The sequence below is a fragment of the Ranitomeya imitator genome, chromosome 3, assembly GCF_032444005.1.
Source record: "Ranitomeya imitator isolate aRanImi1 chromosome 3, aRanImi1.pri, whole genome shotgun sequence".
Taxonomy (NCBI): domain Eukaryota; kingdom Metazoa; phylum Chordata; class Amphibia; order Anura; family Dendrobatidae; genus Ranitomeya; species Ranitomeya imitator.
The window spans coordinates 29,985,879-30,011,717 of record NC_091284.1 but is presented as its reverse complement, the minus strand read 5'-3'; the positions used below and the strand labels follow the sequence as shown (position 1 = coordinate 30,011,717).

The window sequence follows — 25,839 nt, the reverse complement described above, 5'->3', positions numbered from 1 at the left end:
TCTCCTACACCGAAACACACACACAACTGTGCCACACAAACACACACACAACCCTACTACACCAAAAAAGCACAAAATGTGGTACATCAAAACACACTCAACTCTCCTTCACCAAAACACACATAACTCAGCTTTATCAACCCACACACACACCACTGCTACACAAAAACACCAAAAAATTCTACTACACCAAAACACACACAAAGTCTGCTACATCGAAACACACACACTCCAGCTCTGCTACACTGAACACACACACAAATCTGCTACATTGAAACACACACATGCACACACAATAACTGCATTTATATTTGGGTGGACATATGGCACGGAGTCCTCCAGGTAGCCTGCGCTGTGTCATTATTTGACGATGTTCAACCACTTTTCTACAATTACAATAACTGGACATTTTCTGGAGAACGTCCGCAGCAAAATAATGATGTCAAGCGCAAGTCATGAAATTACTTGGCAGTACATAACATGACCACTAGATGTCACTGCTGCACAGTACATAACATGACCACTAGATGTCACTGTTGCACAGTACATAACATGACCACTAGATGTCACTGTTGCACAGTACATAACATGACCACTAGATGTCACTGTTGCACAGTACATAACATGACCACTAGATGTCACTGTTGTACAGTACATAACATGATCACTAGATGTCACTGTTGCACAGTACATAACATGACGACTAGATGTCACTGCTGCACAGTACATAACATGACCGACCACTAGATGTCACTGCTGCACTCCCTATAATTGCATGGATGAAGGGCTCATTCACACTTGTGGATTATTCATTCTTTTTCCTACCCCAATATAAGAAATTGCTTTCACATCACAAAACAGCAAAAACAAAAAAAAAAGATAAATATGGACGAAAACGGGAAAACTCAGGACAAAATAAAGAACAAAAACTGCAAACTGTAAAAAAAAATCCATATTATTTATTTAATCTGTATTTTTATGCAGGATAGGAATAACTCTAACAGCTAGCAATTAATTCACTTACCACCTGAATTTACAACTGACCCCAAGAATCAGTGTTACATTGAAATACATGGAATACCCCTTTAATTCTCCAATAATCCCGCTAGTATTAAGTTTGCCATGACATCGCCGTTCCTGGGTTTGCATGTGTAGTAATGCGAGACAGATCAGCAGCTACATAGCACAACCATTACAGCTCGTAATAGGATTAGAGCGTTCCAAGAAGAAGCGCAGATCCCAGGCCGACCTGCAGAAACGGGGACACGAGCACCAGGGTGATACAAGGCCAAGAGAAAAAATCAGGCTCCAGCATTTATTTTGACATAATAATTAAAAGTAACATTAGTATATAACATGTACCATTTAACAATACCAATTTCTTCCACTTTGGGCCCTCACAGGCACAAGAGCCCGTATGTGACTGCTACCTCTGCATTCCCTAGACTATTTTACAGCGATATGGAGCCACCACTAGAGGGAGCTCTCTGTATACAAACGTATACATTGCCATTCTAACTGGAAAAATAGCTATATAATTCTATATATTGTCTGCGCCCCCTAGTGGCCAAACTCATTATGCACAGCCATAATTTTATCATATATGAAGCCAGAAATACACAAGCATGAAGGGACTATGGGATTATTTTCTGCATGTAAACAGGTTTGGTTGCATTGTCCATGTAAAGAGCTTGTCCATTGAATTACTGGAAAGGACATAGAGCAGCTAACTAACAGAGAGTCTCCGTTTTCCTGAGGATTCTTGGGAGTTTCGGCAGTCAGACCCCCACCGAAAAGAATGGATGGCGTCATAGATGATCACGTCATAAAATTCAAATATCCCTTTAACTTTTCTAGAGGAAGAGTATATTTGTAGGCAAGTGGCTTTCCACCTCCGACAAAGGAAAACTCTAACAAACAGCTGTAAATGCCCCTTTATTTATCCAAATTAACATGAACTTTTCTCGCTTGTTTTCTTGTGCTGTAATATTGTGATGTCTTCGAAATCGCACCCGGTTTTAGGCGTGAGAGAATTTTCCTCGGCACTAGTTCTGCTAATCGTACTTAATGTAAATGAGTGTAAAGGGAAGATGACACATTCCTAAGTGTTTGCCATCGACGGGTGATCGGCTGTATAAGAATAGAAGTTATCACGCAGTTGTACATTTGGTGCAAGATGCGGGCAGCACTGATACTGGCATTCAGGACTCAGCATGAGAAAGAGGATATTAATTTTGAGGGGAAAAAAAAAAAATCGGCATTCATGATGAATTTGTAATTTTATTAAAGAGGCTTCTGGTTCCAAATCTTAAAAACACGGGCACAACTTACAAAACAAGTATAATTAAAGGGCAAATAACTCTAACACATTTAGAAGTCGGAGGACACAATACTGTGAAGAGTTTTCCCAGTAAATGGTCACCTGGATTGAACGATTCCTTATTTAATGATAGCATGTTAGTGCAGATAAGGTCTTTTGATCGCCCGTTATTGCATTTTAGCGCAATGTCGTGTCGACTAAAAAAACATAATTCTGATTTTTTTTACTTTTTTCTCACTACGCCGTTTAGCGATCAGCTTAATCCTTTCTTTAATTGATAAATGGGGCGATTCTGAATGCAGTGAAACCAAATATGTGTATGTTTGATTTTTTTTATTGTTTTACTTAGAATGGGGCGAAAGGGAGGTGATTTGAACGTTTATTTTATTTTATTTTTTTTTTATATTTTTAAAACCCTTTTTTTTTTAACTTTTGGCATGCTTCTATAGCCTCCATGGGAGACAAGAAGTTGCCATAACCCGATTGGCTCTGCTTCATACAGGCAATGATCATATCACCTGTATGTAGCAGAATTACTCACTTGCTATGAGCGCCGACCACCGGGCGGCCATTTTTGAATTGGTGACAAGTCTAATTTAAAGGGGATGTCTCACTAGAGATATTGGTGGGTGCCTGGTTGCATGGATGACCATTCTTGTTAATGTCCAACCATGTAGTTCTCCAGGAGACAGTGTTATACAATGCTCCTCCTGCATCTACAGAGATCTGCGGAGGTCATAGTTGTTGGATACCCACCAAACCTACATTGATTTTACCTTGCACATGCCATATCCTAATTACATGTTGATACAACCACTTTCAGGGGTGCTGTAAAATGTAAAATTCACAGATTGCCAGGACTGGCCATGGGGTCAGACTCTACCCCAAAATGTTACTTATCGTTTTCACATATCACTTGAAATCCTACAGATGTATTCGGATACTAATGATTGATCTAAAGTTGAAATGTGGTAATTATATTTCTGATGCTAAATATTTATCCTTGGACAGAAAGACAATTAATAATCTAATATATCAATATACGCCTGATATCAACACAATGTAACAATGTCACGCTGTATAACTCCTGCCTCTTATTTTAATATGAGTAGAATAAATAACTTTCCCATCCCCGGCTGTATCATCTGTTGCATCACAGGATGATCAACTAGATCATTCCTGAACAAAACAGTCATTGAACAAAAATCTTGTCAGCGACATTGCGAAAATATCTCAGCTGGTTATTAGAAAGGAAAGCCTACGTCTAACACGCGTTGTCAGTGTGCCAGAAACAAGTACAAGAGTAGACGTGCTACAGAATCACAGTATTAATAAAAAGAAGTAAAGAATACTGTCAGAAATTGGTGAAAATGTCAAATAAAAAAATCATTGAAATTCAGATTAAGGCTGATTTTTTTTTACACTGGCCAGTTAGCTTAGTGTGAAACTAAAAGAGGAGATCAATGATAAATCCTAAAACTATAGTTTAACATTGACCTTTATTGATTGTGCCGCTGTCAAAAGTCTCATTACTGGAGGCAAAGCTGCAAAGTGCACGGCTCATGGGGGAACTGCTGCGAGGCAGCAATGTCAGCGGTGACAGCAGAGTTGTTCCAGGAGTGAAGAACCCCTCAAACGTCTATCACACACTTGAACAATTGTTAAGAGGATTTGTGAGAGTAGCCAGGAAGAACAGCACGTGATCACCGAGGCAGTTAATTAGTGATGTGAGACTAATGTCCGTAATTGCTAGAGATCAGTGAATCATTTTGAAGAAATTTGCATCGATTTTCAGAAAACATTAAATTCTATTTTTTTTGTGATTCGATTCACGTTAATTCAAAAAATGTTCAAAAAAGAAATTGATATACACACAGTGTCTTCTTTGGTCCACTCACCGAAGAAGTCTTTGGTGTCTTCTGTGGCCTGCATCTTTGGCATCTTTTGGAATCCTTGGCGTTTCCTGCTCTGACTATGCCGTGATATCACGATGTCGATTCACATTGACATGATGATGTTGTGTGTCGCCCAAGGTTGTCACATTGGGGTTAAGTCAACGCAGGTGGCTTCAAAGATGCCGTTGGAGAGCAGTTGTGCGCAGGTAAACATAATTCTTTTTTCCTTTTTCTTTTACATATGTTTACTGTGCTTTGCTTTCTAGACAGACCTCCAAATGCGATAATGAACCATTGATTCACATTGAATAAATTCAATTTGAATAGAGTTTCCTGGCTAACTTTGAATGAATGTGACAAATTTGATTTTCAGCAGATTCACTTATCACTAATAAATCCTCCTGGAATGTTGTACGGGACCCCAAACAATAAGTACTAGAGCAATGGGGGATTTCACATGTTATTTTTTATTTAATCCCATTTGATTTAAACAACTGCTTAATTCAAAACCTTTAATTAGTTATGTTTGATTGATTTAAATGAGATTATGAATGTAGTCTAATTGTTTTGAATGGGATTGAACTGAACCCCATGGCTGTTCCTCAAGTTTCATTTTAAAAAAAGCCTGCATTGATTCATGCATTGTGGTGATGATTTAATTATTATTATTATATTAAATGTAAACTAAATGTTCCAAAAGAAAATACATGTCCAAGCTGAATCTGAGCAGAAAGCCTGCAGAATATGGGATGATTTGTTTTTCTAAATGCACAATTACTGGTCTAATTACTAATAAACAGTGTTTTCATTCTGAATCTTGAGTTAAGTTATTGTTATGACAGCAGTGAGTAACACATAAAGCAAAATAAAGATGGTAAATTTTAATAATGGGTCTATAAAACTGTTGCAGACATATTATAGAACTAGAGTATAAGTAAATTAACTTTTACTGATCATATACAGTACAGACCAAAAGTTTGGACACACCTCATTTAAAGATTTTTCTGTATTTTCATGACTTTGAAAATTGTACATTCACACTGAAGACATCAAAACTATGAATTAACACATGTGGAATTATATACTTTACAAGAAAGTGTGAAACAACTGAAATTATGTCTTATATTCTAGGTTCTTCAAAGTAGCCACCTTTTGCTTTGATGACTGCTTTGCACACTCTTAGCATTCTCTTGATGAGCTTCAAGAGGTAGTCACCGGGAATGGTTTTCACTTCACAGGTGTGCCCTGTCAGGTTTAATAAGTGGGATTTCTTGCCTTATAAATGGTGTTGGGACCATCAGTTGTGTTGTGCAGAAGTCTGGTGGATACACAGCTGATAGTCCTATTGACTAGACTGTTAGAATTCGTATTATGGCAAGAAAAAAGCAGCTAAGTAAAGAAAAATGAGTGGCCATCATTACTTTAATAAAAAAAAGTCAGTCAGTCGGAAAAATTGGGAAAACTTTGAAAGTGTCCCCAAGTGCAAGCACTGCAAAGAAACTGGCTCACATAAGGACCAGCCCAGGAAAGGAAGACCAAGAGTCACCTCTGCTTCTGAGGATAAGTTTATCCGAGTCACCAGCCTCAGAAATCGCAGGTTAACAGCAGCTCAGATTAGAGCCCAGGTCAATGCCACACAGAGTTCTAGCAGCAGACACATCTCTAGAACAACTGTTAAGAGGAGACTTTGTGCAGCAGGCCTTCATGGTAAAATAGCTGCTAGGAAACCACTGCTAAGGACAGGCAACAAGCAGAAGAGACTTGTTTGGGCTAAAGAACACAAGGAATGGACATTAGACCAGTGGAAATCTGTGCTTTGGTCTGATGAGTCCAAATTTGAGATCTTTGGTTCCAACCACCGTGTCTTTGTGCGACGCAGAAAAGGTGAACGGATGGACTCTACATGCCTGGTTCCCACCGTGAAGGAGGTGGTGTGATGGTGTGGGGGGGCTTTGCTGGTGACACTGGTGGGGATTTATTCAAAATTGAAGGCATACTGAACCAGCATGGCTACCACAGCATCTTGCAGCAGCATGCTATTCCATCCGGTTTGCGTTTAGTTGGACCATCATTTATTTTTCAACAGGACAATGACCCCAAACACACCTCCAGGCTGTGTAAGGGCTATTTGACCAAGAAGGAGAGTGATGGGGTGCTACGCCAGATGACCTGGCCTACACAGTCACCAAACCTGAACCCAATCGAGATGGTTTGGGGTGAGCTGGACCGCAGAGTGAAGAATGCAAAAGGGCCAACAAGCGCTAAGCATCTCTGGGAACTCCTTCAAGATTGTTGGAAGACCATTCCCGGTGACTACCTCTTGAAGCTCATCAAGAGAATGCCAAGAGTGTGCAAAGCAGTCATCAAAGTAAAAAGTGGCTACTTTGAAGAACCTAGAACATAAGAAATATTTTCAGCTGTTTCACACCTTTTTGTTAAGTATATAATTCCACATGTGTTAATTCATAGTTTTGATGCCTTCAGTGTGAATGTACAATTTTCATAGTCATGAAAATACAGAAAAATCTTTAAATGAGAAGGTGTGTCCAAACTCTTGGTCTGTACTGTACAAATATGAAGGCATTTTATTGGCTTAAATTGGATCTAAGTTTGACCCCATTGCTGTTCCCAAACTTCTGAATTCCATTAAAGTCTGTAATCTGAGTATCTTAAATATGAATTAATTATATATCAAAGTTGTTTAATATTGAACATTTATCTACCTATATCTTAAAACTCTAGTGAATCTCTATGGGAGTCAAATTGTTTGTTACCCCTGTTTTCATTGGAGCAAATATAACTATGGGAACACTGAAAAAAATCTTTATCAGCTGGACCGAAGAGTGACAATCAGCCCAGGACGCTACTCACACGTGCCAATGTGGAGCTGTTCTAGTGCTTGGCTATGACCGTGTGACTGATAGTTCGCACCCATCATCAGTGCTGGGTAATCACTAGTGATATTCCAGCCCAGCAGGTTCTTCTGGGTGAATCTTACATTCCTGGATGTCATAAACACGAGGCTGCTGCTCTGTACAATGACGAGGCTCCTTCCAGCTCAATCGTGGCTAAACACTAAATGATTTAAAAGTTTTTAATATTTTTTACTGGTTGGAGAAATTTAGCTGGTGAAGGGGGCACCACTGACGTCCTGCCAGCTGAGACCACCACAGATCTGAATAGTCATTTTATTACGTATATATTGTACAGCACTGTTATTAGATACATTTATGGCGCTGTATAGCAGTACTATTTATACTGCAGTATTATCATTTATCATATCATTTGACTTTATGTATAAAGCTGGTGTTTGGTCATCATATAGTGCCATTATTTCAGCACTTTATGGCGGTATTTGCATTGTGCTGTTACTTAGACAATGTCCAGTATATTATATGTGCAATATACAGCACAAGTTGTATGGCCCTTATACTAAGACAATGTACGATATCAGTTTTTCAAAAACATTTTGGTCCATTCTCATCAAACAGTTTTTGACATAGATGGGCAAACATTTCGCGACTTTTAGCAATTTTACACCAGTTTTGGCAAACTCGTCTTTTAGAAAAGTTCTGGGTAATGTTCTGAAAGAGTCTCATTAGTTCCATCCAGTCCATCCCTGCAACATGGCTGCCCACCGGCTGTACTATTCTTATAGTGCTGGTATCTTCTTATGTGCCATTTCTGACTCCTCAACATCCAGAAATGTCAGTGGCTGGATGATAGATGCAAGAGTCTGTCTGGATCCCAGAAACTCTATCAGCTTTTATGCGCACACACTGATTACAAGCAAACAGGTCACAGGTGAGGATGTTACCTTTTACTAAAGGCCATTTGTGTCAACTTCTGTGCATGGTATCAGGCTAAAATCACCAGGGTGTGTGAACTTTTGATCACGGTCATTTGGATGTTTTTGGGTTGTCATTATGATTTAAAAAGAGAAAACACAGTAGTTTGACAATAAATGGCTTCACTCAACCACTAACCATGAGAGGAGATAAAGTTTTGGTGTTATCATTCATATTCTCTGAAAAAAAGGCCAAGAAAGCAAAAATTCTGCCGGGGTATGTAAACTTTTGAGCACAACTGTACTTGGCGGCACTATGAGAGGATGACATATTTTGCATCTTTTTATACTTTTGTTGTGTCAGTCTACACTGCTCATCTTGCATTGCATTCATGACCCAGGACCTATTGTTCTCACACGAGCATAGTTTTACTGGAGATGTCTGAGACTTGTAGTTCACGAAACAGCATCACTTGTATTCTGGGACTCATAGTTCTTCTGATAATGTCTGTACAGTGCTACAGAATATGATGGCGCTGTGTAAGCAAAGCATAATAAATAATAATTCTTCACTTATAGAGTCTATGGTTTATTCTGGAACTTGTAGTTCTTCAGAAACAGATTCACTTGTATTCTGGGACCTATAGTTCTCCAGATATAGAAAGAAGAGTGGTATTCTGGGATTGTAGTTTTCAAACTATAGAAAAAAAATTATTCTGGAACTTCTAGTTCTTTGGATGCAGAGTCACTGGTTATATCTAGAACTTGTAGTTCTTCTTCAGACATAAGAAACACTGGTTGTTGTATTCTTGGACTACTAGTTCTTGTTCAGGATGTAACTATTTGGAGCGACCTGAGGTATCGCAGGAACCAGGGACATAACTACAATAGGTATAGGGGTTGCCAACACACCGGGGCCCTGGAGCCCAAGGGGCCCAAAAAGTCCCTTTGACCCATGTGAAGAGACCAATTCTATTAAAGACTTGCAATAATTGGGTGCTCCATTTAAGATTTTGCATCGGGGCACATGAGCTTCACGTTACGGCACTGACAGGAACCGTTTCGATTTAAAGTTCGGTTAGTTTAGTTCAGTCCACATAAAACACATCACAGGAAAATGTAAATACAGCCCTTGTCCGGCACAAAGTGAAACATAAAGAAACAACTCAATACAAAGGTGCTGGTTAGGCCACCTGGCTTAGAGTCGAGCTTCTTAGTTCTTTAGCAAAGGCAATCAATCCAGGAGATCTGCACACCTCCATCCACACAGCCATGTGTGAGATAAACAGCTCTCAATTTACTAAGTGAACCACCCCCAGCAATGGAGAAAAAGTGAGCAGCTGTCTCCCCCAACTCATCAGCTGATCACAGTCAATCTGTCAAGGCCAATTAACTCCTTTTAGGCTACTTTCACACTAGCGTTTTTTGTAAATCCGTCACAATGCGTCGTTTTGCAGAAAAAACGCATCCTGCAAAAGTGCTTGCAGGATGCGTTTTTTCCCCATAGACTTCTATTGGCGACGCATTTGCGACGGATTTGTACACTTCGCATCCGTCTTGCGACGAATGCGTCGTGCTTTGGCGGACAGTCGGGAAAAAAAAACCCTACATGTAACATTTTTTTCTCCCGACGGACCGCTTTTTCCGACCGTGCATGCGCGGCCGGAACTCCGCCCCCACCTCCCCGCACCTCACAATGGGGCAGCGGATGCGCCGGAAAATGCATCCGCTGCACCCATTGTGCAAAGCGTTAAACGCTAGCGTCGGAATCTCTCCCCGACGCATTGCGACGGGAGATTCCGACGCTAGTGTGAAAGAAGCCTTAGGGTACCGTCACACAGTGCAATTTTGATCGCTACGACGGCACGATTCGTGACGTTCGAGCGATATAGTTACGATATCGCAGTGTCTGACACGCTCCTGCGATCAGGGACCCCGCTGAGAATCGTACGTCGTAGCAGATCGTTTGAAACTTTCTTTCGTCGTCTAGTGTCCCGCTGTGGCGGCATGATCGCATGGTGTAACATATATCGTATACGATGTGCGCATAGTAACCAACGGCTTCTACATCGCACATACGTCATGAAATTATCGCTCCAGCGTCGTACATTGCAAAGTGTGACAGCAGTCTACGACGCTGGAGCGATATTGTTACGATGCTGGAGCGTCACGAATCGTGCCGTCGTAGCGATCAAAATTGCACTGTGTGACGGTACCCTAAGTCCTATATGTACTAAAGCATTTCTCCAGGTTTATCTCCCATTCACTATGTGTCCTACAGCCTCCTTACAAGATGCACAGTGGGGAAAATAAATATTTGATATGCAGCGCCCCAGGGTCCTGGTCGTTGCCGTAATGTCATTCTTCCATCAGGGGGAGTGATGTTACATCTGAGGGCAATAAAGGAGATCACCTTACCAGGTATCACAAACCACACAACACACTTCACACTCCAGCCCGCCAGGGGGAGCTACGCTCCTATTTAGTAGGGCACTCCTCACAATCAGGTAAAACTGGTGGTCTGGATATGAAATTAGGCAGAAGTGAGCTGGGCTTCACCCAGGCAGCCCCTGTCAGGCAGCCAGAGGGAAAGGAGGAACATTTAGCAGCTGCAAACAGGAGGGTCCCTGACAGGGGTGGGATCCTGTCAGAGACCTAGACAGAAGGCCACCGAGCTGCACCTGCCCCACGTGCGGCAGCATCCTAAGAAAGAGACACGAACAGCGAATTGTATTGTAGAGAGTGAGAAACGAAGTCATAGCAAAAGAAGAGAAAACCAGGAGTTCTGCCCTACAAAGGCTGCCTCCTTTCTGAGGCGCAGGATCCGGTAGCCAGAACACCGAGGGAGTCGTCTCCAAGCCTTGCTCCAGAGACTGGCAGGACAGCTAATTCCATATTATCTGCCCGACCTATACCCAGGAGGCCCGGTGGCAACTTGTGGGGGCTGGGGCATGCTAGAGTCCCTGTAAAAAGCCTCAGGCCACCAGTCATACAGCTTTGTTCCTATCCATCTGGGGGACAGAGAGAGAAAGGCATAACATCTAGAACATCTACAACAGTTGTGAGTGGAGCGCCCCCAGACGCAGGGCCGCAGGTTACTCGGTACCGGTCCTCTCTGTCTCAGTTCTGGGGTTGTCACAGTGGCTGGACCCGGTCCGTGACCCTGCTAAGGGGCGTCCAATGAAAGGGATGATGAAAGTCAGCTAAGGTTTCGTGATGCCACCTGTGGTATTCGGCCAGGGAGACCGACGCTGCTTGGGGTCCACTGGGGTGATGTGATGGCAGCTAGATGGTATAACTTCCCACAGGTGAAGTATGTCCCCAGGGCTTCCCGATAATGTAGATGGCGATGGTGTGAGGCGCAGTCAATAACGAGGACACAGGGTTGCAGTCTCTTTACCTCTTTACTGAAGGCTTCAGGATCCTCAATCCAGAGCACGGTCAACAGGGCTATCAGAGACCGGCCGGTCCGATGGGCACATCCAGAGTTCCCTTTGCAGGTGGAAATTGTGGCCTACCACTAGCGCCTGTGTGTTGTAGTGCTACCCTGCTGAGCATTCGGGATAGTCCTCACAACTTCTGTTCTCGTTCTTTCTAGTTCTTTCTCGTTCTTTCTATTCTCCGTCCCCCAGGTTTGTTATGGCTAGGACGCACCCGTTTAACGGGTAGGCTCGGAGCTATTCACGGTTGCCCCCTATGTCTGCTTAGGTGATGTAAGGTAGACAGCCAACCTATAATTAACTGTCCTGCGGTATTTGAAGTAAGGCATAAAGTCAGTTACTTCCTCGGTGTTCCGGTCACCGGCTACGCGCCTCAGTAGGATGTTGCCGTTCTCCGGGCACAACTCCTACTAGCTCTCCTTTTTGCTTTGATCTTGTTTCTCACTGTCCACAATATCCTTCGCTTCGTGTCCTTTCTTTAGATGCCGCTGCAAGGTAGTGCAGGCGCGGCTCTGTAACGATCTGTCCTTGTCGCTAGGTGCCTGCCAGGTTCCCACGCCTGACAGGGACCCCCCTGAATCTTCCCCGCAACACCCCCTGCCACGGGATGTTGCCTGGACAAAACCCAGTCAGCTTCTGTCTAACTTCCTATCCAACCCCTAGTTTTACCAGTGTGAGGAGTGGCCTAATAAATAAAACCTTTTGCTCCCCCTAGTGGCCGGAGTGTGAAGTGTAATGTGTGCTGGTGATACCTGGTCAGGAGAACTCCTTTAGTGCCATCAGACGTACCATCACTCCCCTTAGTGGCAGAGTGACATTACTGCAACGACCAGGTCTCTGGGGCGCTGCATGAGGACCTTATGAGAGGCTCAGCAGGGAGGTACTACAACACCCAGGCGCTAGAGGAAGGCTACTGATTTCCACCTGGATAAGGGGACTCTGGATTTGCCTTCGGACGGGCCGGACTCTGCCTGCCCTGTGATCTGGTGCTCTGGACTGTGGATGCTGAAGCCTTCAGTAAAGGTAAAGAGACTGCAACCTTGTGTCCTCGTTCTTCACTGCGCCTCACACCATCCACCATCTACACACTGGGAAGCCCTGGGGACATACTTCACCTGTGGGAAGGTATACCATCTAGCTGCCATCACATCACCCCAGCGGACCCCTGAGCAGCGTCGGTCACCCTGACCGAATACCATAGGTGGCGTCATGAACATTTCCCCTTTAAAGACCTTTCCCTTTTACAACAGACCTCCCTAGGGCCACGGACCGGGTCAGCCGCCGTGAGAACCCAAGGGCCCAGTACCGAGTACCTCTAACCCTGCAGGGGCGCTCCAGATACACTGCCGATCTTGCAAGTTACAAAGAATGGAGAGGTCCGTCATTTTTATTGTAGGTATACTTCACCTGTAAGAGACAGAATCTACAAATAAAACCAGGAAATCACATTGTGTGATATTTTTACTAATTAAATTGCAATTTATTGCATGAAATAAGTATTTGATCACCTAGGAATTCTGACTCTCACCGACCTGTTAGTTTGTCTGTAAGAAGCCTCCTACTCTGCACTCATTACCTGTATTAATTGCTCCAGTTTGAACTCGTTATCTGTATAAAAGACACCTGTCCACACAATTACAGTCCAACCTCTCCACCATGGCCAAGACCAAAGAGCTGTCTAAGGACACCAGGGACAAAATTGTAGACCTGCACAAGGCTGAGATGGGCTACTCAACTTGTAGTTCTTCTCAGGCACTGTATCTAAATGGTATTATGGAACTTGTAGTTCTCCTGCATTGATAGCATTTTGTTTCTCTTCTGGGACTCTTAGTCCTTCTATAGCTACAGAATAAACGTTTTCTGGGACATTCAGTTCTCTTGCATAGACAGTATCATTAGCTGTCTCCTGGGACTTGTAGTTCCCCTGTATACATTGTATTGTTAGCTGTCTCCTGGACCTTGTAGTTCCCCTGTATTCATTGTATTGTTAGCTGTCTCCTGGGCCTTGTAGTTCCCCTGTATACATTGTATTGTTAGCTGTCTCCTGGGACTTGTAGTCCCTCTGTATACATTGTATTGTTAGCTGTCTCCTGGGCCTTGTAGTTCCCCTGTATACATTGTATTGTTAGCTGTCTCCTGGGACCTGTAGTTCCCCTGTATACATTGTATTGTTAGCTGTCTCCTGGGCCTTGTAGTTCCCCTGTATACATTGTATTGTTAGCTGTCTCCTGGGACTTGTAGTTCCTCTGTATACATTGTATTGTTAGCTGTCTCCTGGGACTTGTAGTTCCCCTGTATACATTGTATTGATAGCTGTCTCCTGGGCCTTGTAGTTCCCCTGTATACATTGTATTGTTAGCTGTCTCCTGGGACTTGTAGTCCCTCTGTATACATTGTATTGTTAGCTGTCTCCTGGGACTTGTAGTTCCCCTGTATTCATTGTATTGTTAGCTGTCTCCTGGGCCTTGTAGTTCCCCTGTATACATTGTATTGTTAGCTGTCTCCTGGGACTTGTAGTCCCTCTGTATACATTGTATTGTTAGCTGTCTCCTGGGCCTTGTAGTTCCCCTGTATACATTGTATTGTTAGCTGTCTCCTGGGACCTGTAGTTCCCCTGTATACATTGTATTGTTAGCTGTCTCCTGGGCCTTGTAGTTCCCCTGTATACATTGTATTGTTAGCTGTCTCCTGGGACTTGTAGTTCCCCTGTATACATTGTATTGATAGCTGTCTCCTGGGCCTTGTAGTTCCCCTGTATACATTGTATTGTTAGCTGTCTCCTGGGCCTTGTAGTCCCTCTGTATACATTGTATTGTTAGCTGTCTCCTGGGACTTGTAGTTCCCCTGTATTCATTGTATTGTTGGCTGTCTCCTGAGTCTTGTAGTTCCCCTGTATACATTGTATTGTTAGCTGTCTCCTGGGCCTTGTAGTTCCCCTGTATACATTGTATTGTTAGCTGTCTCCTGGGCCTTGTAGTTCCCCTGTATACATTGTATTGTTAGCTGTCTCCTGGGACTTGTAGTTCCCCTGTATTCATTGTATTGATAGCTGTCTCCTGGGCCTTGTAGTTCCCCTGTATACATTGTATTGGTAGCTGTCTCCTGGGTCTTGTAGTTCCCCTGTATACATTGTATTGTTAGCTGTCTCCTGGGACTTGTAGTTCCCCTGTATTCATTGTATTGTTAGCTGTCTCCTGAGTCTTGTAGTTCCCCTGTATACATTGTATTGTTAGCTGTCTCCTGGGCCTTGTAGTTCCCCTGTATACATTGTATTGTTAGCTGTCTCCTGGGTCTTGTAGTTCCCCTGTATACATTGTATTGTTAGCTGTCTCCTGGGCCTTGTAGTTCCCCTGTATACATTGTATTGTTAGCTGTCTACTGGGACTTGTAGTCCCTCTGTATACATTGTATTGTTAGCTGTCTCCTGGGACTTGTAGTTCCCCTGTATTCATTGTATTGTTAGCTGTCTCCTGAGTCTTGTAGTTCCCCTGTATACATTGTATTGTTAGCTGTCTCCTGGGCCTTGTAGTTCCCCTGTATTCATTGTATTGTTAGCTGTCTCCTGAGTCTTGTAGTTCCCCTGTATTCATTGTATTGTTAGCTGTCTCCTGAGTCTTGTAGTTCCCCTGTATACATTGTATTGTTAGCTGTCTCCTGGGCCTTGTAGTTCCCCTGTATACATTGTATTGTTAGCTGTCTCCTGGGTCTTGTAGTTCCCCTGTATACATTGTATTGTTAGCTGTCTCCTGGGTCTTGTAGTTCCCCTGTATACATTGTATTGTTAGCTGTCTCCTGGGCCTTGTAGTTCCCCTGTATACATTGTATTGTTAGCTGTCTCCTGGGTCTTGTAGTTCCCCTGTATACATTGTATTGTTAGCTGTCTCCTGGGACTTGTAGTTCCCCTGTATACATTGTATTGTTAGCTGTCTCCTGGGTCTTGTAGTTCCCCTGTATACATTGTATTGTTAGCTGTCTCCTGGGACTTGTAGTTCCCTGTATACATTGTATTGTTAGCTGTCTCCTGGGTCTTGTAGTTCCCCTGTATACATTGTATTGTTAGCTGTCTCCTGGGTCTTGTAGTTCCCCTGTATACATTGTATTGTTAGCTGTCTCCTGGGACTTGTAGTTCCCCTGTATACATTGTATTGTTAGCTGTCTCCTGGGACTTGTAGTTCCCCTGTATACATTGTATTGTTAGCTGTCTCCTGTGACTTGTAGTTCCCTGTATACATTGTATTGTTAGCTGTCTCCTGTGACTTGTAGTTCCCTGTATACATTGTATTGTTAGCTGTCTCCTGGGACTTGTAGTTCCCCTGTATACATTGTATTGTTAGCTGTCTCCTGGGTCTTGTAGTTCCCCTGTATACATTGTATTGTTAGCTGTCTCCTGGGACTTGTAGTTCCCCTGTATACATTGTATTGTTAGCTGTCTCCTGGGACTTGTAGTCCCTCTGTATACATTGTATTGTTAGCTGTCTCCTGGGACTTGTAGTTCCCCTGTATACATTGTATTGTTAGCTGTCTCCTGGGACTCGTAGTTCCCCTGTATACATTGTATTGTTAGCTGTCTCCTGGGTCTTGTAGTTCCCCTGTATACATTGTATTGTTAGCTGTCTCCTGGGACTTGTAGTTCCCCTGTATACATTGTATTGTTAGCTGTCTCCTGGGACGTGTAGTTCCCCTGTATTCATTGTAGTGTTAGCTGTCTCCTGGGACTTGTAGTTCCCCTGTATACATTGTATTGTTAGCTGTCTCCTGGGTCTTGTAGTTCCCCTGTATACATTGTATTGTTAGCTGTCTCCTGGGACTTGTAGTTCCCCTGTATACATTGTATTGTTAGCTGTCTCCTGGGTCTTGTAGTTCCCCTGTATACATTGTATTGTTAGCTGTCTCCTGGGACTTGTAGTTCCCCTGTATACATTGTATTGTTAGCTGTCTCCTGGGTCTTGTAGTTCCCCTGTATACATTGTATTGTTAGCTGTCTCCTGGGACTTGTAGTTCCCCTGTATACATTGTATTGTTAGCTGTCTCCTGGGTCTTGTAGTTCCCCTGTATACATTGTATTGTTAGCTGTCTCCTGGGACTTGTAGTTCCCCTGTATACATTGTATTGTTAGCTGTCTCCTGGGTCTTGTAGTTCCCCTGTATACATTGTATTGTTAGCTGTCTCCTGGGTCTTGTAGTTCCCCTGTATACATTGTATTGTTAGCTGTCTCCTGGGTCTTGTAGTTCCCCTGTATACATTGTATTGTTAGCTGTCTCCTGGGTCTTGTAGTTCCCTGTATACATTGTATTGTTAGCTGTCTCCTGGGTCTTGTAGTTCCCCTGTATACATTGTATTGTTAGCTGTCTCCTGGGACTTGTAGTTCCCCTGTATACATTGTATTGTTAGCTGTCTCCTGGGTCTTGTAGTTCCCCTGTATACATTGTATTGTTAGCTGTCTCCTGGGTCTTGTAGTTCCCCTGTATTCATTGTAGTGTTAGCTGTCTCCTGGGACTTGTAGTTCCCCTGTATACATTGTATTGTTAGCTGTCTCCTGGGTCTTGTAGTTCCCCTGTATACATTGTATTGTTAGCTGTCTCCTGGGACTTGTAGTTCCCCTGTATACATTGTATTGTTAGCTGTCTCCTGGGACTTGTAGTTCCCCTGTATACATTGTATTGTTAGCTGTCTCCTGGGACTTGTAGTTCCCCTGTATACATTGTATTGTTAGCTGTCTCCTGGGTCTTGTAGTTCCCCTGTATACATTGTATTGTTAGCTGTCTCCTGGGACTTGTAGTTCCCCTGTATACATTGTATTGTTAGCTGTCTCCTGGGTCTTGTAGTTCCCCTGTATACATTGTATTGTTAGCTGTCTCCTGGGACTTGTAGTTCCCCTGTATACATTGTATTGTTAGCTGTCTCCTGGGACTTGTAGTTCCCCTGTATACATTGTATTGTTAGCTGTCTCCTGGGTCTTGTAGTTCCCCTGTATACATTGTATTGTTAGCTGTCTCCTGGGTCTTGTAGTTCCCCTGTATACATTGTATTGTTAGCTGTCTCCTGGGTCTTGTAGTTCCCCTGTATACATTGTATTGTTAGCTGTCTCCTGGGACTTGTAGTTCCCCTGTATACATTGTATTGGTAGCTGTCTCCTGGGTCTTGTAGTTCCCCTGTATACATTGTATTGTTAGCTGTCTCCTGGGACTTGTAGTTCCCCTGTATACATTGTATTGTTAGCTGTCTCCTGGGACTTGTAGTTCCCCTGTATACATTGTATTGTTAGCTGTCTCCTGGGTCTTGTAGTTCCCCTGTATACATTGTATTGTTAGCTGTCTCCTGGGTCTTGTAGTTCCCCTGTATACATTGTATTGTTAGCTGTCTCCTGGGACTCGTAGTTCCCCTGTATACATTGTATTGTTAGCTGTCTCCTGGGACTCGTAGTTCCCCTGTATACATTGTATTGTTAGCTGTCTCCTGGGTCTTGTAGTTCCCCTGTATACATTGTATTGTTAGCTGTCTCCTGGGTCTTGTAGTTCCCCTGTATACATTGTATCGTTAGCTGTCTCCTGGGACTTGTAGTTCCCCTGTATACATTGTATTGTTAGCTGTCTCCTGGGTCTTGTAGTTCCCCTGTATACATTGTATCGTTAGCTGTCTCCTGGGACTTGTAGTTCCCCTGTATACATTGTATCGTTAGCTGTCTCCTGGGCCTTGTAGTTCCCCTGTATACATTGTATTGTTAGCTGTCTCCTGGGTCTTGTAGTTCCCCTGTATACATTGTATTGTTAGCTGTCTCCTGGGACTTGTAGTTCCCCTGTATACATTGTATTGTTAGCTGTCTCCTGGGTCTTGTAGTTCCCCTGTATACATTGTATCGTTAGCTGTCTCCTGGGACTTGTAGTTCCCCTGTATACATTGTATATTTGTCTCCTGGGACTTGTAGTTCCTCTCTATACATTGTATCGTTAGCTGTCTCCTGGGACTTGTAGTTCCCCTGTATACATTGTATTGTTAGCTGTCTCCTGGGACTTGTAGTTCCCCTGTATACATTGTATATTTGTCTCCTGGGACTTGTAGTGCCTCTCTATACATTGTATCGTTAGCTGTCTCCTGGGACTTGTAGTTCCCCTGTATACATTGTATTGTTAGCTGTCTCCTGGGCCTTGTAGTTCCCCTGTACACATTGTATTGTTAGCTGTCTCCTGGGTCTTGTAGTTCCCCTGTATACATTGTATTGTTAGCTGTCTCCTGTGACTTGTAGTTCCCTGTGTACATTGTATTGTTAGCTGTCTCCTGGGTCTTGTAGTTCCCCTGTATACATTGTATTGTTAGCTGTCTCCTGGGACTTGTAGTTCCCCTGTATACATTGTATTGTTAGCTGTCTCCTGGGACTTGTAGTTCCCCTGTATACATTGTATCGTTAGCTGTCTCCTGGGTCTTGTAGTTCCCCTGTATACATTGTATTGTTAGCTGTCTCCTGGGACTTGTAGTTCCCCTGTATACATTGTATATTTGTCTCCTGGGACTTGTAGTTCCTCTCTATACATTGTATCGTTTGCTGTCTCCTGGGACTCGTAGTTCCCCTGTATACATTGTATCGATAGCTGTCTCCTGGGACTTGTAGTTCCCCTGTATACATTGTATCGTTAGCTGTCTCCTGGGACTTGTAGTTCCCCTGTATACATTGTATTGTTAGCTGTCTCCTGGGACTTGTAGTTCCCCTGTATACATTGTATTGTTAGCTGTCTCCTGGGACTTGTAGTTCCCCTGTATACATTGTATTGATAGCTGTCTCCTGGGACTTGTAGTTCCCCTGTATACATTGTATTGATAGCTGTCTCCTGGGTCTTGTAGTTCCCCTGTATACATTGTATTGTTAGCTGTCTCCTGGGTCTTGTAGTTCCCCTGTATACATTGTATTGTTAGCTGTCTCCTGGGACTTGTAGTTCCCCTGTATACATTGTATTGTTAGCTGTCTCCTGGGACTTGTAGTTCCCCTGTATACATTGTATTGTTAGCTGTCTCCTGGGACTCGTAGTTCCCCTGTATACATTGTATTGTTAGCTGTCTCCTGGGCCTTGTAGTTCCCCTGTATACATTGTATTGTTAGCTGTCTCCTGGGACTTGTAGTTCCCCTGTATACATTGTATTGTTAGCTGTCTCCTGGGACTTGTAGTCCCTCTGTATACATTGTATTGTTATCTGTCTCCTGGGCCTTGTAGTTCCCCTGTATACATTGTATTGTTAGCTGTCTCCTGGGCCTTGTAGTTCCCCTGTATACATTGTATCGTTAGCTGTCTCCTGGGCCTTGTAGTTCCCCTGTATACATTGTATCGTTAGCTGTCTCCTGGGCCTTGTAGTTCCCCTGTATACATTGTATCGTTAGCTGTCTCCTGGGCCTTGTAGTTCCCCTGTATACATTGTATCGTTAGCTGTCTCCTGGGCCTTGTAGTTCCCCTGTATACATTGTATCGTTAGCTGTCTCCTGGGCCTTGTAGTTCCCCTGTATACATTGTATTGTTAGCTGTCTCCTGGGCCTTGTAGTTCCCCTGTATACATTGTATTGTTAGCTGTCTCCTGGGCCTTGTAGTTCCCCTGTATACATTGTATTGTTAGCTGTCTCCTGGGCCTTGTAGTTCCCCTGTATACATTGCATTGTTAGCTGTCTCCTGGGCCTTGTAGTTCCCCTGTATACATTGCATTGTTAGCTGTCTCCTGGGCCTTGTAGTTCCTCTGTATACATTGCATTGTTATCTGTCTCCTGGGCCTTGTAGTTCCCCTGTATACATTGTATTGTTAGCTGTCTCCTGGGTCTTGTAGTTCCCCTGTATACATTGTATTGTTAGCTGTCTCCTGGGACTTGTAGTTCCCCTGTATTCATTGTATTGTTAGCTGTCTCCTGGGTCTTGTAGTTCCCCTGTATACATTGTATTGTTAGCTGTCTCCTGGGTCTTGTAGTTCCCCTGTATACATTGTATTGTTAGCTGTCTCCTGGGCCTTGTAGTTCCCCTGTATACATTGTATTGTTAGCTGTCTCCTGGGCCTTGTAGTTCCCCTGTATACATTGCATTGTTAGCTGTCTCCTGGGCCTTGTAGTTCCTCTGTATACATTGCATTGTTAGCTGTCTCCTGGGCCTTGTAGTTCCTCTGTATACATTGTATTGTTAGCTGTCTCCTGGGCCTTGTAGTTCCCCTGTATACATTGTATTGTTATCTGTCTCCTGGGCCTTGAAGTTCCCCTGTATACATTGTATTGTTAGCTGACTCCTGGGCCTTGTAGTTCCCCTGTATACATTGTATTGTTAGCTGACTCCTGGGCCTTGTAGTTCCCCTGTATACATTGCATTGTTAGCTGACTCCTGGGCCTTGTAGTTCCCCTGTATACATTGTATTGTTAGCTGACTCCTGGGCCTTGTAGTTCCCCTGTATACATTGCATTGTTAGCTGACTCCTGGGCCTTGTAGTTCCCCTGTATACATTGCATTGTTAGCTGACTCCTGGGCCTTGTAGTTCCCCTGTATACATTGCATTGTTAGCTGACTCCTGGGCCTTGTAGTTCCCCTGTATACATTGCATTGTTAGCTGACTCCTGGGCCTTGTAGTTCCCCTGTATACATTGCATTGTTAGCTGACTCCTGGGCCTTGTAGTTCCTCTGTATACATTGTATTGTTAGCTGTCTCCTGGGCCTTGTAGTCCCCCGCTGTACCGCTGTGAGTGAGCAGGGCCCCCCTTCCCTCTGCAGCGCCATTCTCTGACAGCTCATTGACTAAACATTGTGGAGATAATGACACATGAAGGAGACTGGGAAGAAAACAAGAGCACGTTTAGCTGCACCCAGAGGCTCCGCCCATCTGCCGGCTCCAGCCAATCAGCGGCCGAGGCCGGTCAAGAAGGACGGGAGAGGGCGCTGGCGGGCGGGAGGCAGAGCGTCAGTTCAGCACCAGCAGCTGTAGACAGCGCACCGAGCCCGGCCGGGGCAGGGGATGGCCTGCCTGACTGCCGCCTTCAGCGTGCCCGCCACCATGGTGAGTGCCCGAGTCACCCGACACTGCGCCCGGTACACCTCCGTACACACCGGGGGCTCACCGGGGGCTGTGCGCCGTATACAGCATGTATGGATGTACTCAGCTCTGCTACACCTCCGTACACACCGGGGGCTCACCGGGGGCTGTGCGCCGTATACAGCATGTATGGATGTACTCAGCACACTCAGCTCTGCTACACCTCCGTACACACCGGGGGCTCACCGGGGGCTGTGTGCCGTATACAGCATGTATGGATGTACTCAGCACACTCAGCTCTGCTACCCCTCCGTACACACCGGGGGCTGTGTGCCGTATACAGCGTGTATGGATGTACTCAGCACACTCAGCTCTGCTACCCCTCCGTACACACCGGGGGCTGTGTGCCGTATACAGCGTGTATGGATGTACTCAGCACACTCAGCTCTGCTACACCTCCGTACACACCGGGGGCTGTGTGCCGTATACAGCGTGTATGGATGTACTCAGCACACTCAGCTCTGCTACACCTCCGTACACACCGGGGGCTCAGTGCCGTATACAGCCTGTATGGATGTACTCAGCACACTCAGCTCTGCTACACCTCCGTACACACCGGGGGCTGTGTGCCGTATACAGCGTGTATGGATGTACTCAGCACACTCAGCTCTGCTACACCTCCGTACACACCGGGGGCTGTGTGCCGTATACAGCCTGTATGGATGTACTCAGCACACTCAGCTCTGCTACACCTCCGTACACACCGGGGGCTGTGTGCCGTATACAGCCTGTATGGATGTACTCAGCACACTCAGCTCTGCTACACCTCCGTACACACCGGGGGCTGTGTGCCGTATACAGCCTGTATGGATGTACTCAGCACACTCAGCTCTGCTACACCTCCGTACACACCGGGGGCTGTGTGCCGTATACAGCATGTATGGATGTACTCAGGAGCACACTCAGCTCTGCTACACCTCCGTACACACCGGGGGCTGTGTGCCGTATACAGCCTGTATGGATGTACTCAGCACACTCAGCTCTGCTACACCTCCGTACACACCGGGGGCTGTGCGCCGTATACAGCATGTATGGATGTACTCAGCACACTCAGCTCTGCTACACCTCCGTACACACCGGGGGCTGTGTGCCGTATACAGCGTGTATGGATGTACTCAGCACACTCAGCTCTGCTACACCTCCGTACACACCGGCGGCTGTGTGCCGTATACAGCGTGTATGGATGTACTCAGGAGCACACTCAGCTCTGCTACATCTCTATGTACTCCTGTGTCCTGTGTGCCGTATACAGCATTCAGTACAGTATATAGTGTGTATGGATGTACTCAGCACACTCAGCTCTGCTACATCTCCGTACTCTCCTGTGTCCTGTGTGCCGTATACAGCATTCAGTACAGTATATAGCCTGTATGGATGTACTCAGGAGCACACTCAGCTCTGCTACACCTCCGTACACACCGGGGGCTGTGTGCCGTATACAGCGTGTATGGATGTACTCAGGAGCACACTCAGCTCTGCTACATCTCTATGTACTCCTGTGTGCCGTATACAGCATTCAGTACAGTATATAGCGTGTATGGATGTACTCAGCACACTCAGCTCTGCTACATCTCCGTACTCTCCTGTGTCCTGGGTCTGTGTTGTGGACCGTGGATGTAGCAGAGCCGGGATGGTCAGAGACAGCTCCCCTCCCCCACCCTGGCTCTGCCTGAGATTACATCTATAAATCATCCCAGCCTTATAAAATGCCTCAAGGTCACAGCTGCACTGGGATAGGAAAACCTGGGACTTCTAGTTCTCCGCGATCTATAGACACTTCTTGCTTGCTGGGATTTGTAGTCCTTCTATAGCAGGGGGAGAACCACTGCTTGTTGCTGTCATCTGATACTTGTATTTATTGTGCGGTTCTTCAGTATTTCACGGGTTTCCTTCTGCGACTTGTAGTTCTACAACACGCATAGAAACACTGGTTGCATGCTGGGACTTGCAGTCCTTCTATAGCAGGGGGAGAACCGCTGCTTGTTTTTGTCATCTGACACTTGGGTCCATTGTGTGGTTTTCCTTCAGTAATGGACGGGTTTTTGTCTGGGACTTGTAGTTCTACAACACGCATAGAATCACTGATTGCACGCTGGGAGTTGTTGTTCTACTGAAATCCTAGAATCACAGGTTGTCTCCTGGGTCTTATAACTCTACAGCATGGATAGAATCACCAGTTGCCTTCTGAGACTTGCAGTTCTACAGAATTCCTAGAATCACTTCTTGCCTGCTGGGCTTTGTAGTTCTACAGCATGGATAGAATCACCGGTTGGCTGCTGAAACTTACAGTTCTACAGAATTCCTAGAATCGCTCGTTGCCTGCTGGGCTTTGTAGTTCTACAGCATGCCTAGACTCACCGGTTGGCTGCTGAGACTTGCAGTTCTACAGAATTCCTAGAATCTCTGGTTGCCTGCTGGGCTTTGTAGTTCTACAGCATGCCTAGACTCACCGGTTGGCTGCTGGGACTTGTAGTCCCTGGCTTCCTCCTATATTCTAGGTGCAGATATTGAGGCTGTGAATCATTCATTCTAATATTAATTGCTGTGATAGTAATGAATGGGAGCGATGATTGATGCCTGCAGTGCGGCTGTCGTGCAGGGTTAACCCTGTAGTGCCCGGCTGCTGACAATCCTTTTCCTGCCATCATTGGATTTGCAGGACTTTCACTCGCTTTAAAAATGCTGCAAATGAGACTTGGTTGCAAAAGGGTTAATGGCGATCTGCCCTGTGACCGGCAGCTGCAGGGTTATTCCAGGTCCTTATTATGGGTTATTGGAGATGGGTTGCACAAGTCCGGGAGGATTAACCCTTTGTGGGAATGTGAGAAGCCTCCTGGCTGCAGCTTGTGGGCACCGGGCGCCTGCAGAGCGGAGCGGCGGCCACTGACCGAGAGTTACCTCTGAGCCCAGGATTACAGGATGCTGTGCGCAGGCGCAGTGCCGGCTCCGAGCATCCTCCTGGAAAAGATATAGAGAGGCCAAGCGGATTATGTAAGAGGAGAGAGAGGACAGAGAGAGAGGACAGGACAGAGGCCGGCGGGGGAAGGGGCAGAGGCCGGCGGGGGAAGGGGCAGAGGCCGGCGGGGGGAAGGGGCAGAGGCCGGCGGGGGGAAGGGGCAGAGGCCGGCGGGGGGAAGGGGCAGAGGCCGGCGGGGGAAGGGGCAGAGGCCGGCGGGGGGAAGGGGCAGAGGCCGGCGGGGGGAAGGGGCAGAGGCCGGCGGGGGAAGGGGCAGAGGCCGGCGGGGGGAAGGGGCAGAGGCCGGCGGGGGAAGGGGCAGAGGCCGGCGGGGGGAAGGAGCAGAGGCCGGCGGGGGAAGGGGCAGAGGCCGGCGGGGGAAGGGGCAGAGGCCGGCGGGGGGAAGGGGCAGAGGCCGGCGGGGGAAGGGGCAGAGGCCGGCGGGGGAAGGGGCAGAGGCCGGCGGGGGGAAGGGGCAGAGGCCGGAGGGGGAAGGGGCAGAGGCCGGCGGAGGAAGGGGCAGAGGCCGGCAGGGAGGGGAAGGAGCAGAGGCCGGCGGAGGAAGGGGCAGAGGCCGGCGGGGGAAGGGGCAGAGGCCGGCGGGGGGAAGGAGCAGAGGCCGGCGGTGGAAGGAATGGGAGAGCTAGCCACGGGGGAAGGAACGGGAGAGCTAGCCACGGGGGAAGGAACGGGAGAGCTAGCCACGGGGGAAGGAACGGGAGAGCTAGCCACGGGGGAAGGAACGGGAGAGCTAGCCACGGGGGAGCTAGCCACGGGGGAAGGAACGGGGGAGCTAGCCACGGGGGAAGGAACGGGAGAGCTAGCCACGGGGGAAGGAACGGGGGAGCTAGCCACGGGGGAAGGAACGGGAGAGCTAGCCACGGGGGAAGGAACGGGAGAGCTAGCCACGGGGGAAGGAACGGGGGAGCTAGCCACGGGGGAAGGAACGGGAGAGCTAGCCACGGGGGAAGGAACGGGAGAGCTAGCCACGGGGGAAGGAACGGGAGAGCTAGCCACGGGGGAAGGAACGGGAGAGCTAGCCACGGGGGAAGGAACGGGAGAGCTAGCCACGGGGGAAGGAACGGGAGAGCTAGCCACGGGGGAAGGAACGGGAGAGCTAGCCACGGGGGAAGGAACGGGAGAGCTAGCCACGGGGGAAGGAACGGGAGAGCTAGCCACGGGGGAAGGAACGGGAGAGCTAGCCACGGGGGAAGGAATGGGGGGAGACACTGGACTGATACATGGGGAGGAGCTGTGCTGGACAGGGGGGTGGTATGATAGCTCATCAAATGAAATATTGTAATAAGATAGATAATAGATAGATGATAGATGATAGATAATAGAAAGATGGATAACACTGGTCTACAAAAAAAAAATTTCTGGCATGGACTTTAAGA

The 25,839-nt window shown here is 46.0% G+C and overlaps 1 protein-coding gene across 1 annotated transcript in view; it reads left to right on the top strand.

Annotated features, from left to right (window-relative positions):
- The first annotated feature begins 21,353 nt into the window (after positions 1–21,353).
- The window catches only part of ABCG1 (ATP binding cassette subfamily G member 1), a 95,198-nt gene continuing 90,712 nt past the window's right edge, over positions 21,354–25,839 (top strand). The window contains exon 1 of the mRNA XM_069760680.1: positions 21,354–21,450. Coding sequence (XP_069616781.1) covers positions 21,409–21,450 — 42 coding nt within the window. The 5' untranslated portion in view covers positions 21,354–21,408. The remainder of the gene's footprint in view (positions 21,451–25,839) is intronic.